General features: G+C 44.0%; 1 protein-coding gene across 3 annotated transcripts in view; it reads left to right on the forward strand.

Annotated features, from left to right (window-relative positions):
* DNAH3 (dynein axonemal heavy chain 3) overlaps positions 1–12,909 on the forward strand; it is a 208,189-nt gene that overhangs the window by 103,048 nt on the left and 92,232 nt on the right. For all 3 annotated transcript variants that reach the window (XM_021931814.2, XM_021931815.2, XM_021931813.2), the window contains 5 exons: positions 1,384–1,475; positions 4,440–4,659; positions 5,570–5,704; positions 8,655–8,766; positions 11,374–11,615. In XM_021931814.2, the coding sequence (XP_021787506.2) occupies positions 1,384–1,475; positions 4,440–4,659; positions 5,570–5,704; positions 8,655–8,766; positions 11,374–11,615 (801 nt within the window). The remainder of the gene's footprint in view (positions 1–1,383; positions 1,476–4,439; positions 4,660–5,569; positions 5,705–8,654; positions 8,767–11,373; positions 11,616–12,909) is intronic.

The following is a 12,909-nucleotide window of genomic DNA, read 5'->3' on the forward strand; positions in this document are numbered from 1 at the left end:
CAGGCTGGAGTGCAGTGGCACGATCTTGGCTCACCGCAACCTCTGCCTCCCGGGTTCAAGCAATTCTCCTGCCTCAGCTTCCTGAGTAGCTGGGACTACAGGCATGCACCATCACACCCTGCTAATTTTCATATTTTTAGTAGAGACAGGTTTTCACCATGTTGGCCAGGCTGGTCTCAAACTCGTGACCTCAGGCAATTCACCTGCCTTGGCCTCCCAAAGTACTGGGATTACAGGTGTGAGCCACCAGTCCCGGCCCCATTTCTCGTTTTTTTACTGCCCAGTAGTTGTAAGCACCCCCTGCACCCATCCCAGCCAACAGCCATATTAGCTCATCACAAGCAGCTTTCACGATGCCGTGGTATAGTAGAAAGCACCCGGGCATGGTATCAGGAAGCCTGGATTCTAGCCCTGGCATTAGCTCTAACTAACTGGGTGACTCAGGCAAGTTACTTCTCCTCTAAGATCCATCCAAGGTAATAATGCAATAGCTGGTGTATATTGAACACTTACTATGTGCCACATACTCTTGTAAGCACTTAACTTGCATTCTATCATTTATTCTCATGATAACTATATGAAGAGAGTAAAGTTAGTCTGTTTTGAGATGAAAGAACTGAGATCTACAAGGGTTATATAACTTGCCCATGCTAGTCCATAGCAAAACAGGAACTCAAATCAAGGTCTGTCTGGCTGGGCAAGATGACTCACGCCTTAATCCCAACACTTTGGGAGGCTGAGGCGGTTGGATCATCTGAGGTCAGGAGTTCAAGATCAGCCTGGCCAACATGATGAAACCCCATCTCAACTAGAAATAAAAAAATTAGCTGGGCCTGGTGTTGGGCACCTGTAACCCCCGGGTGTTTGGGAGGCTAAGGCACGAGAATTGCTTGAACCTGGGAGGTGGAGGTTGCAGTGAGCCAAGATCGTGCCACTGCACTCCAGCCTGGGCGACAGAGACTCTGTCTTAGAAAAGATCTGTCTGACTTCTTCTGATACCTATTGGTTCTGCATTCCTAAATGACTTCTGATGTCCATGTTGAACACTGGGAAGCTCCAACAGTTGAGTGATGCTATGAGGTGTCCTCATTTGGCATAGGAGAATGAGGTGTACCAGCACCTAGAGCCTTCCACAGAACCACTGAGGGACCGAATGTAAGTAACGACATATACCTGCACAGGGCCAGAAGGGAGGTTGGCTGAGCCATGCATTGGCCAACTGAGGATGGTCCATCTGCACTCACTTGTCCCCCAGTCCTGCTTGCCTTGATTGTCACTGGAGTGGCCTGAAGGACCGTGCTACTTCCCTTTGCTTCTGTGGATGTGCCTTCCCTCAGTATTCACTGCACATGTTCCGATTCTGATTCATTGTTTCTTTTCCAGGCCTTGTTCCGGACAGTGGCCATGATGGTGCCAGATTACGCCCTCATTGGAGAAATCTCCCTCTACTCCATGGGGTTTCTGGACTCCAGAAGGTGTGTTACATGGGTTTTCCAGTGCATTCTAAAGGGCTTTAAATAGTGGCTTTTTGCATGCGTGGCGGATTCAAGGTGGTTTGCCCATTGGAATAAAAGAGAGAAGCTTGAGAAACTTGCTTCAGCTTACTGGGTGGTCTGAGAGCACATAGCCCTAGGCTTGGTCTTGCCCCATTTCTGACGGGGAAATGGCCCAGATTCCCAGGGCAGGGCCTCGCTCTCTCTTTACATACACCTGAGTTCTATTAGAGAAAGTAGCTACTCATATCTTCCCCACCCCTCACTCTGACACATCCATACCCACATTACTCAATGGCTTAAGGCAACAAACAAACGAGGCCGGGTGCCGTGGCTCACGTCTGTAATCTCAGCACTTTGGAGAAGGCAGGGGATCACTTAAGGCCAAGAGTTTGAGACCATCCTGGCCAACATGGGGAAATCCCGTCTCTACCAAAAAATTCAAAAATTAGCCGGACTTGGGGGTACGCACCTGTAATCCCAGCTACTCGGGAGGCTGAGGCAGGAAAATCGCTTGACCCATGGAGGCAGAGGCTGCAGTGAGCCAAGATCTCACCAGTGCACTCCAGCCTGGGTGACAGAGTGAAACCCTGTCTCAAAAAAAAAAAAAAAAAAAAAAGCAACACTATAAAACATATGCAATTATTCCAGAATTGAAGGGGAAAAATTATTAATATAACATTTATTGCCTCCAATTAACTAGGTTATCTCTCATTCAAGTATTGTCCAGTTTCCAAGACACACACTTATACGCAGATCAGTATCTTCATGTGTGTGTGTGTGTGTGTACACACATACATGTAATACATGTACCAAGAGTTATCAATAATCATTGCAAAATGGCTTGTGTTGCTCTCATTCCAAATTTTATCACGTCAATTGACTTTCTGTTACAATGAATGTCTTTATGGCCTGGGTGTCTTTGTTTATAATCCAAGGGGCTGCAGAAATTCTCAATAGAATGTCACCCTTCCTAGGCCAAGAGGCTGCCTCAGTCATATGACATTTAACTCATTTGTTTTCTTTTTCTTTTTTTTTTTTTTTTAGACGGAGTCTCGCTCTGTCGCCCAGGCTGGAGTGCAGTGGCCAGATCTCAGCTCACTGCAAGCTCCGCCTCCCGGGTTTATGCCATTCTCCTGCCTCAGCCTCCTGAGTAGCTGGGACTACAGGCACCCGCCACCTCGCCCGGCTAGTTTTTTGTATTTTTTAATAGAGACGAGGTTTCACCGGGTTAGCCAGGATGGTCTCGATCTCCTGACCTCGTGATCCACCCGTCTTGGCCTCCCAAAGTACTGGGATTACAGGCTTGAGCCACCACACCCAGCCTAACTCATTGTTTTCTATAGTAACCAGGAATGCATTGATTTGCTCACTCAATTCATTTATTTATTTAATTAGCAAACCTTTATTGAGCCAGCAACCTTATGCCTAGCCCTGTGCTGGGTGCTGGTGAACAACACAAAGTCTTTGTTTTTAAATGAAATCAGTTTTGTAAAGAGGATCTCTTTGAGAGAAAAGTGCATAAGTATATTAGTTAGGGTAATACTGACTCCTGAATCTCAATGGCTTAGCATAGCAAAGTTTATTTTTCACTCACTGAAAATCCCAAATGAGTCTACGGCCATACCACACTGAACGCAGCCGATCTTGTCTGAAAATCCAAAGTGGGTGCTTGTGATCAAGGGCACTTCTCCCCCAAGGGATGGTTACTTACAGTTCATGGTTACTTATAGTTACCATGGTTACCCAGGTTGCTTATAGTTCATGGCTACAGCCCATGAATAGCACAGAGGCTGTCGCGGAGGAGATTTTCGTGGGCCTGCCCTGCCATTGACATACGTCAGCCACTATCATTCACATTGCACTGGCTGGAACTCAGTAGCATGTGGCCTCCCCTGACTGCACGGCAAGCTGGGAAATGTGGTCCACCCGTGTATCCAGGAAGAATAAGAAACCCAATTCAAAATTTAATATACTCGGTACACAACACATGTACACTTATGTGCACTGCAGTGTGTGCGTAAGTATGCAGTGCACGTAAGCATCTGTGTGTTGTGGGCTGAGTATATTACAATTTGTACTGGCCTTCTTAAATTTAAAAAGTAAAATGGACATTGAAAAAATTATAATGCGACAGAAATGAAAAAAGTGAGTTTCCCCTCAGTAACCCATAGTTCCACTCTCCAGGAGTTAATATCCCTGATAGTTTGATATGTTCTTCCCTAACTTGTGTGTGTGTATATGTGTGCGCATACATTTATATATACATACAGAGGTATAAAACATACAATTTCTTCCGGGCATGGTGGCTCACACCTGTAATCCCTTCGCTTTGGGAGGCTGAGGTGAGCAGATCACTTGGGGTCAGGAATTCGACACCAGCCTCACCATACAACTTATTTTAATCTAATTTTTATTTTTGTAAAGATAGAGTCTCACTCTGTCACTCAGGCTGGAGTGTAGTGATGCAATCACAGCTCACTGCAGCCTTGAACTCCTGGGCTCAAGAGGTCCTCCCACCCTTAGCCTTCCGAGTAGCTGGGATGACAGGTGCCATGCTACTGTGCCCAGCTCATTTTTAAATTTTTCTGTAGAGACAGAGCCTCACTATGTTGCCCAAGCTGGTCTTGGACTCCTGGCCTCAAGCGATCCTCCCGCCTCAGCCTCCCAAAGTGCTGAGATCACAGGCATGAGTCACTGCACCTGGCGAAAAACATATGATTTCATATACCATACATGTTATACATATATGTGCACATGCTTTTTTTCATGCTTCCATACCTCATTATGGTAACTCTGTTAAAAGACCCTTAAAGGACAGGGCTTCTCCATCAAGTCCGTGGGCAAGCCTGATTGCTGGTGGGGCAAGAACAAGGATATTGGGAATGTCTGCTGGGCAGGATGTGGTCCTCTGTGGGTGTCTCATACATGCCTTTGCCCTCCTAGTCTTGCCCAGAAGATCGTTGCAACCTACCGCCTGTGCTCGGAACAACTGTCCTCTCAGCATCACTATGACTACGGCATGCGTGCTGTCAAGTCTGTGCTTACTGCTGCAGGAAACCTGAAGCTCAAGTATCCAGAGGAGAACGAAAGTGTCCTGTTGCTCCGGGCATTGCTTGATGTCAACCTGGCCAAGTTCTTAGCGCAAGATGTCCCTCTGTTTCAGGTATGTAGCAGTTCGGAACCTTGGCTGAGGACCAAGGCTCAATGTTGGAAGATGAAACGTTGTCTTTGGTGCCTTCCCCATATCCTCTTCCATCTCCTGACATCTTCCCTTCTTTGGCCAGCATCTCTGCCACCTGATACCCTCCCTACAAATGTTAAATAATGAGTGATAGCAAACATCTCTGCCTGATTTTTAATAAAAATGGTTTCACCGATAGGATAATATTTGCTCTTGGGTATACATAAGTGTTTTTATCCAATTTAGTTTCCTTTTGTAATTAATTTAATCTTACTTGCCAGGCTCTGAGCTTCATAAAGACAGAAGTCATGACTATCTTGTTCATCCTAGTACAACGACTGGAAGATAATCCAGACTCACTAAATATTTGCTGACTTTTAAAATTATTTGGGGGAGAAATTATAGGGTCTTTTTTGTTTTGTTTTGTTTTTTGAGATGGAGTTCTGTTCTGTTGCCCAGGCTGGAGTGCAGTGGCATGATCTCGACTCATTGCAACCTCTGCCTCCTGGATTCAAGTGATTCTCCTGCCTCAGCCTCCCGAATAGCTGGGATTACAGGCACGCACCACCACACCCAACTAATTTTTGTATTTTTAGTCGAGACGGGTTTTCGCCGTGTTGGCCAGGCTGGTCTCGAACTCCTGAACTCAGGTGCTCCACCCACCTCAGTCATCCAAAGTGCTGGGATTACAAGCATGAGCCATGGCGCCTGGCCAGAAATTATGTTGTATAGTGTTTTCATTTGTAATTTTAGACAAGTTTTGGTGTAAGAAAAATGAGGTCTGGAATTTTTCAAAGATTTCTGTTGTTGATACATCTCATTTTAGGAAAATGTTGAAGTCACATATCTGATACTTAATCCTTTCCACTTTCTTTTAAATTCTTTTTAACAGGGAATTATATCTGATTTATTTCCTGGAGTTGTTCTTCCAAAGCCAGACTATGAAGTTTTTCTGAAAGTGCTGAATGATAACATCATAAAGATGAAACTCCAGCCAGTACCTTGGTTTATAGGGAAAATTATCCAGGTTGGTTCCTTAACCCATGTAAATGTGCCTGTTTTACTGTTTGCTGGAGTCAGCAAACAGTAAAGACTTATAGGAGACTGGAACTGAAGTGACAGCAATCAGAGATGCCTGTGTAGAAAGGCAAGTAAAACATTAGCTGGGCGTAATGGCCCATGCCTGTAGTCCCAGCTACTTGGGAGGCTGAGGTGGGCGGATGGCTTGAGCCCAGGAGTTTGAGGCTGCAATGGGCTATGATCATGCCACTGCATTCCAGCCTGGGTGACAGAGTGAGACCCCAACTCTTAAAAAAAAGAAGAAGAAAGAGGGCCGGGCGCGGCGGCTCACGCCTGTAATCCCCGCGCTTTGGGAGGCCGAGGCGGGCAGATCACAAGGTCAGGAGATTGAGACCATCCTGGCTAGCACAGTGAAACCCCATCTCTACTAAAAATACAAAAAATTATCTGGGTTTGGTGGCGGGCGCCTGTAGTCCCAGCTACTTGGGAGGCTGAGGCAGGAGAATGGCGTGAACCCAGGAGGCGGAGCTTGCAGTGAGCCGAGATTGCACCACTGCACTCCAGCCTAGGCAACAGAGCAAGACTCCGTCTCAAAAAAAAGAAAAAAAAAAAAAAGAAATAGAAAGAAATGGAGGTAAAACAAACAACCAAAACCAAAAAATCCACTTACTCACTCCATCAGTTTGTGTGTGTGTGTGTGTGTGTGTTTGTTTTTGAGACGGAGTCTTGCTGTGTTGCCCAGGCTGGAGTGCAGTGGCGCAACCTCGGCTCACTGCAACCTGTGCCTCCCAGATTCCAGTGATTCTCTTGCCTCAACTTCCTGGGTAGCTGGGATTACAGGTGCATGCCACCACGCCCAGCTAATTTTTTAACTTTTTTTGTAGAGACGGGGTTTCACCATGTTGGCCAGACTGCTCTCAAACTCCTGACCTCAGGTGATCCTCCCACCTCAGCCTCCCAAATCCCATCAGTTTTGTGCTGTGATATTTTAGGCAAATTAGTTCACCTCTTTTACCCTCAGTCATCTGTAAACTGGAGTAATTTTGAGAGAAGAGGTGTGTAAAGCGCTACACATAGTACCTGATGCTATATCATTATCAACTCCACCATCTCCGCCATCATGGTCAGCACCATTGGCATCAGCACTTCCCAAAGTCACAATGCGAGTTACAAGTGAAGTTCACGTTAGGACCCAGGTCTCCAGATTCTGAGATCACACTGCCTTGTGGTAAAAATAATCACTTTTTCCCTACTGTATTAGCAAGTGAGCTAGTTTTTGACACAACTCATTTAACCCAATTTTGAACCCTAATTTATGATTGAGATTTTGCAGAAGGATCATTCTTTAACTAGGCATGAGCTTTAATTTTCAATATTTTATTACGAAACATTTTAAACATGCAGAAAAATGGAAAGAAATGTACAGAGAACACTCATGTACTCACCACTCAGATTTTACAATAAATATTGTATATTATTTGCTTTATTATTTATCCATCCATCCATCCATCTTACTTGTTGATGTATTTCAAAGTAATTTGAAGACCTACAGATGAACTTTCATATAGCTTAGTACCAATTTACAAAAACAAGGTAATATTTTCAAAAACAAGGTGTCTGGAGCTACCTGCCCTTTTGCATATTGACGTCACAATGTGAGGAGGAATGTGAGAGGCTGTGAGTGATTAATGTCTTCCTCTCTTATTCCTTTGTTTTTTATTTTAGACAGAGTCTCCCTCCATTACCCAGGCTGGAGTGCAGTGACGTCATCTCAGCTCACTGCAACCTCCACCTGCCAGGCTTAAGAGATTCTACTGCCTCAGCCTCTCGAGTAGCTGGAATTACAGGCATGCGCCAGTATGCCCAGCTAATTTTTGTATTTTTAGAAGACATGGGGTTTCACCACGTTGGCCAGGCTGGTCTCAAACTCCTGACATCAAATGATCCACCCACCTTGACCTCCCAAAATGCTAGGATTACAGACATGCGCTACCAAGCCCAGCCTTCCTCTTATTTCTGATGCACAGTCAAGCTTTCAAACCTACCTGAATGTCAACCCTACTAAATGGTTAGGGATTTTGTCTTGTTCTCTGCTCTGTAACTTTCAAACAGTAGCTTTCAAACCTACCTGAATGTCAACCCTAGTTAACGGTTAGAGATTTTGTTTGTTTTGTTGTGTGCTCTGTCTACAGCACCCAGAACAGTGTCTGGCACATAGTAGATGCTCAACAAATATTTGCTGAATGACATGTGTTCCTCTCTCTACCATTCCCACTGTCACTACCTTCATTTAGATGCTTCTTATTGCTTACCTCCAAGGTGAAAAATAATAAGAATTTATCTTTAAAATAAAAAGCTGCTTGTGTTCCCTTTCTCTGAGGGAGTCATAGTCTAAAGGAGGAAATTTTTTTAAGCCATAAAATTCACATAAATGCAAATGACCAAAGCAGATCTCAAGAAAGAAAGTTTCCAGGAGAAACACAGTTTGCTAAAATGACCGCCATTTTCTTTTTCTCTTTAAAAGTAAATGGCAATAGTGTCATGAAAATATTAGAGGCATTAAAGTCAAATAGCTCTGTCTGCAAATTCTGGCTCCATCACTGATGAACTTGGGCAAGTATTTAACCTCTCTTGGGCTCAGTCTTACCATTTGTAAAAGGTGGTCAATGATATCGGAGTAGATTAAATAATTTGGGTTATCAGTTGATTCTTAACATAGACAAGGTACAGAGCAAATGGTAGTTCCCGGCCTTTAAATAATCTGAGATGCATACATATATTTATTCATCTGAAAGATATGTGAACTGTAGATTACGAAAAGAACCGTAGCTCTCCAGAGGTAGAAGTGACTGTGAGAATCCTCTTCTGACTCCTCATTCCTCATTGACTTCTGACTAACTCATAATAGGGGAGCGTTGCAATGATTAACTTCTTTTATGAATGGTATCTCCTCCCAGATCTACGAAATGATGCTGGTGAGACATGGTTACATGATTGTGGGAGACCCCATGGGCGGCAAGACCTCTGCTTATAAAGTGTTGGCTGCAGCTCTCGGCGATTTACACGCAGGTGAAGCTCACGTCCCTGGCTTCCAGGGAGGACAGAACTCCTCGCTCGGTTGGCTGGCTCCATGGAGATAATGCCAGGCTGCTAGTCTTATCAGGTCTCGATCGTGACGTCAGAGCTAGAAATAGAACACGACACACAGATGTCTGCAAGCAGAAAATAAAGGGTGGGGGTGGGGTGCTTCTATAATAACAAGGGATTTCGTGTGCATATCATTAAGGCCTGGAAGAATTTTCTCAAATGCCGAGCAGTGGTTTCTCCGAAGGTCCCCCAGTGAAAGAGAAACTCTTGTCATTGGCCTTAAAATTAGTCTCAAAGCAAATCATTGCATGGTTTTGCTTCTTCTATTCTTCTTTCCCTGTTCCCTTCCTTTTAGTTTTTTTCCTCCCTCCCTCCCTTCTTTCCTTCCTTTTAAAGTCAAGGATAGGAGCTCCTACTTTTGAATCAGACTCAGACTTGGGCAAATGACTAAACCTGTCTTATCCTCTGTTTTCCCAGCTGTAAAATGGGATTGTTGTGAGAATTAAGTGACAGTATGCAGGTAAATAACTGAGCACAGTGCATACTCAACAAACAGAAGCTATGTTTATTGCCAGAGAAACAATTGTGGCTTTTGTCTGTGTGAGTGTCTGTTTGTTTTGTTTGTTTTTATAAAACGCAAATCTGTAGTTTTATAAAAGCATTTCCTTTTTGTGCACGCATTGCTTCAAGTTTTTCATTAAAAATTTTTTTTCTAATAATATTTGATGATTGGTTTTTGAGGTTATGTTTTGGGGGTTATCCTAGCCTTAATAACTAATTTGGGCATCTCAAATTTAAGTAAAAATTTTAAGGCAGAGTACAGAGGCTCACACCTATAATCCCGACACTTTGAGGCGCTGAGGCGGGCAGATCAGTTGAGCTCAGGAGTTTGCGGCTGCAGTGAGCTCTGATTGCGCACTGCACTGCAATTCCAGCCTGGGCAAGTGAGACCCAGTCTCAAATAATAGAATATAATAAAATATAAAATATTTTTAGCATTTTAATATACCTTAAGAAACTGAGTAAAGAAAAAGGAGGCTACCACTGTATTTGCCTCAGTATTCTGCAGAGTAGTTCTTTTTTATTTATTTAATTTTTTAAAATGTTTTTTAGAGATAGGGCAGTGGCACGGTCCCGGCTCACTGCAAATTCTGCCTCCTGGGCTCAAGAGATCCTCCTATCTCAGGCTCCTGGGTAGCTGGGATCATAGGCCTGTGCCACCATGCTCGCCTAATTTTTGTATTTTTTGTAGAGACAGGGTTTTGCCATGTTGCACAGGCTGGTCTCGAACTCCAGAGCTCAAGCAATCCTCCTGCCTCAGCGTTCCAAAGTGCTGAGATTACAGGCATGAGCCACCACACCTGGCCCAGAAGTGGTTCTTTATTTAGTTCATGGCTCAAGCACTTCAACCTTTCCCTACTTTGAAGGATTCCATGAAAGTGTCATTTTTTGTTTGTCTGTTATTAAATACATATGCTGTGCCATCCATCAGCGTGTACGTTCCAGTTGAGTTTTAATACTCCAGTGTGTATTTCTTGGGAACAAATGACATTTCCTGAGCAGTCAAGAAAGATTTCAGCACCAGACTAGCCCTTCAGAGACAGAAAAGTAACTATCATTTTTCAGAACCTTTTTACCTGTCAGCTGTTTCCTGTTTCCTTATCTCAAATCAAAGCCAAGGTTCTGATCCGTTCTTTTCATTTTTAATTTCTTTCTTCAGCCTGTTTGAGTTTGAAAAGCCAGGGTTCTAAGGGTGGCTGTGAGAGCAGGTACATAGAGGGCTGATAATAGGTATCACTTTCCCTTCCTGCTTGAGTTCTGTGAGGGCAGTCAGATGTCTTTAGTCCTGGATTTTTTTTTTTTGAGACAGAGTCTCACTCTATCGCCCAGGCTGGAGTGCAGTGGCATGGTCTCAGCTCACTGCAACCTCCACCTCCTACCTCAGCCTCCCGAGTAGCTGGGTTTACAGGCATGCACCACCACCCCCAGCTAATTTTTGTATTTTTAGTAGAGACAGGGTTTCACCATACTGGCCAGGCTGGTCTCAAACTCCTGGCCTCAAGTTATCCACCTGCCTTGGCCTGCCAAAGTGCTGGGATTACAGGTGTGAGCCACTGTGCCCAGCAAGTAGTCCTGGATCTGACTAGCACATTTGCCCTGTTTGAAATGAGGATTGGAAGAAAGTACGGTGAGAAACCAAAGGCTCTAGTAACCGAATAATGTGATGTATTGCCTATCCAGATGTCCCAGTCATTTTTTTTTTTTTTTTTTTTTTTGAGACAGGGCTTCATTCTGTTGCCCAGGCTGAAGTGCAGTGGCACAATCAGAGCTCACTGCAGCCTCCATTTCCCAGGTTCAAGTGATCCTCCCATCTCGGCCTCCCTGAGTGTTGGGATTATGGGTGTGAGCTACTACTGCTCCTGGCCCCGGATCCCAATCTCTATAAAAACTAAGCACATACTTTATAAGAAGGATTTCCCTCATACAGCATATTTATAAAAGTTGATTGGTTGTTGAGATGACATCATCTTTTGTTTAATGTTCTGGTCTCACCAGAGCCTTTATAACGTGTTGAACCTTCTTGCCCAGCCAATCAGATGGAGGAGTTTGCTGTGGAGTACAAGATCATCAACCCCAAGGCTATCACGATGGGGCAGCTGTATGGGTGCTTTGACCAAGTGAGCCACGAGTGGACGGATGGTGTCCTTGCCAATGCTTTCCGGGAGCAAGCGTCTTCACTCTCTGATGATCGCAAGTGGATTATCTTTGATGGGCCGGTGGATGCTGTCTGGATTGAAAATATGAACACTGTTCTGGATGACAATAAAAAGGTAAGTATTGAGCCTGATACCACTTTTCCATGAGTGAGACATAAACTCTTTTATTGAAATAAGCGACTGATCAAAACTATATAGAGACATACATGTATTGCACTAAGAGTAAATGCCCCACAGGAGAATAATAGTAATGAGTTCATGAATTATGCTCTGTTTGTACTTGTAGTTGGTAAGCTAAACATGTTTAGAGACCATGTTGAATAGTAAGCCTTAGTGCTGGCATTGGTTTGGACTCCTAGCTCTGCAACTGAGCTGCGTTTTACTGAGCAAGTCGCATAACTTCTCTGAATCTCAGTTTTCTCATTTGTAGAAAGGTAGTAATAAAATGAGGTTGTTGATACTTAAATGAGATTGCACATACATAGTACCTACGGGATATGTTTTGGTTAACTATTGCTATGCAACAAACCACCCTAATACTTAATGGCTTAAAACAACCATTTCTTTTCCTCATGATTTTGTGGGCTGGGAATTTTCAAAGGGCTCAGCTGGCCGTTGGTCTCTCTTTTGATGTCAGTTCAGACAGCTCAGGTTAGAAAATCTGCATTCAAGATGGCGTCTTCACTCAATGCCTGGTGGCACAATCACATTCGGCCCCTCTTTCTCTCTCTCTTTTTCTTTCTCTCTAAAAATAATACCTCCTCTTCCAGGCCACTTCTCATGGCTTGGGCTTTTCACTTGGTGGTGTCTTGGTAGTGGCACTACTTATGCGGTGGGTGATTTCCAAGAGTCAGGAAGTGGAAGTTTCCAAGATATTAAGGGCTATGCTTAAAACTGATAAGCATCACTTTTTCTGCATTCTGTTGGTCAAGGAAGTCGCAAGTCCTGACCAGGAAGTGGAAAAATAGACTTCACCTCTTGATGGAGGCAGACAAGTCACATTGCAAAAGTGCATATGGACTGGGCCCTGTAGGATCACACCTGTAATCCCAGAGGCTGAGACAGGAGATTGCTTGAGCCCAGGAGTTCGAGACCAGTATGAGCAACATAGTAAGCCATCTCTACAAAAAAAAAATTTTTTTTTAATTAACTGGGCATGGTGGTGAGTTCATGTAGTCCCAGCTATTCAGGAGGCTGAGGTGGGGGGGTCACTTGAGTCTGGAAGTCAATGCTACTGTGAGCCTTCATTGTGCCACTGTGCTCTAACCTGAGCAACAGAGAAAGACCCTGTCTCAAAAAAAAAAAAAAAAAAAAAAAAAAAAAAGGAGCATATGGGATGGAATTTATGTAACTTGCCCATTACAACACAGCTCAATAGTAGAGTTAGGAGTCCAAACAGATGCCTGCA

Source organism: Papio anubis, chromosome 18 (genome assembly GCF_008728515.1).
Source record: "Papio anubis isolate 15944 chromosome 18, Panubis1.0, whole genome shotgun sequence".
NCBI classification, from domain to species: domain Eukaryota; kingdom Metazoa; phylum Chordata; class Mammalia; order Primates; family Cercopithecidae; genus Papio; species Papio anubis.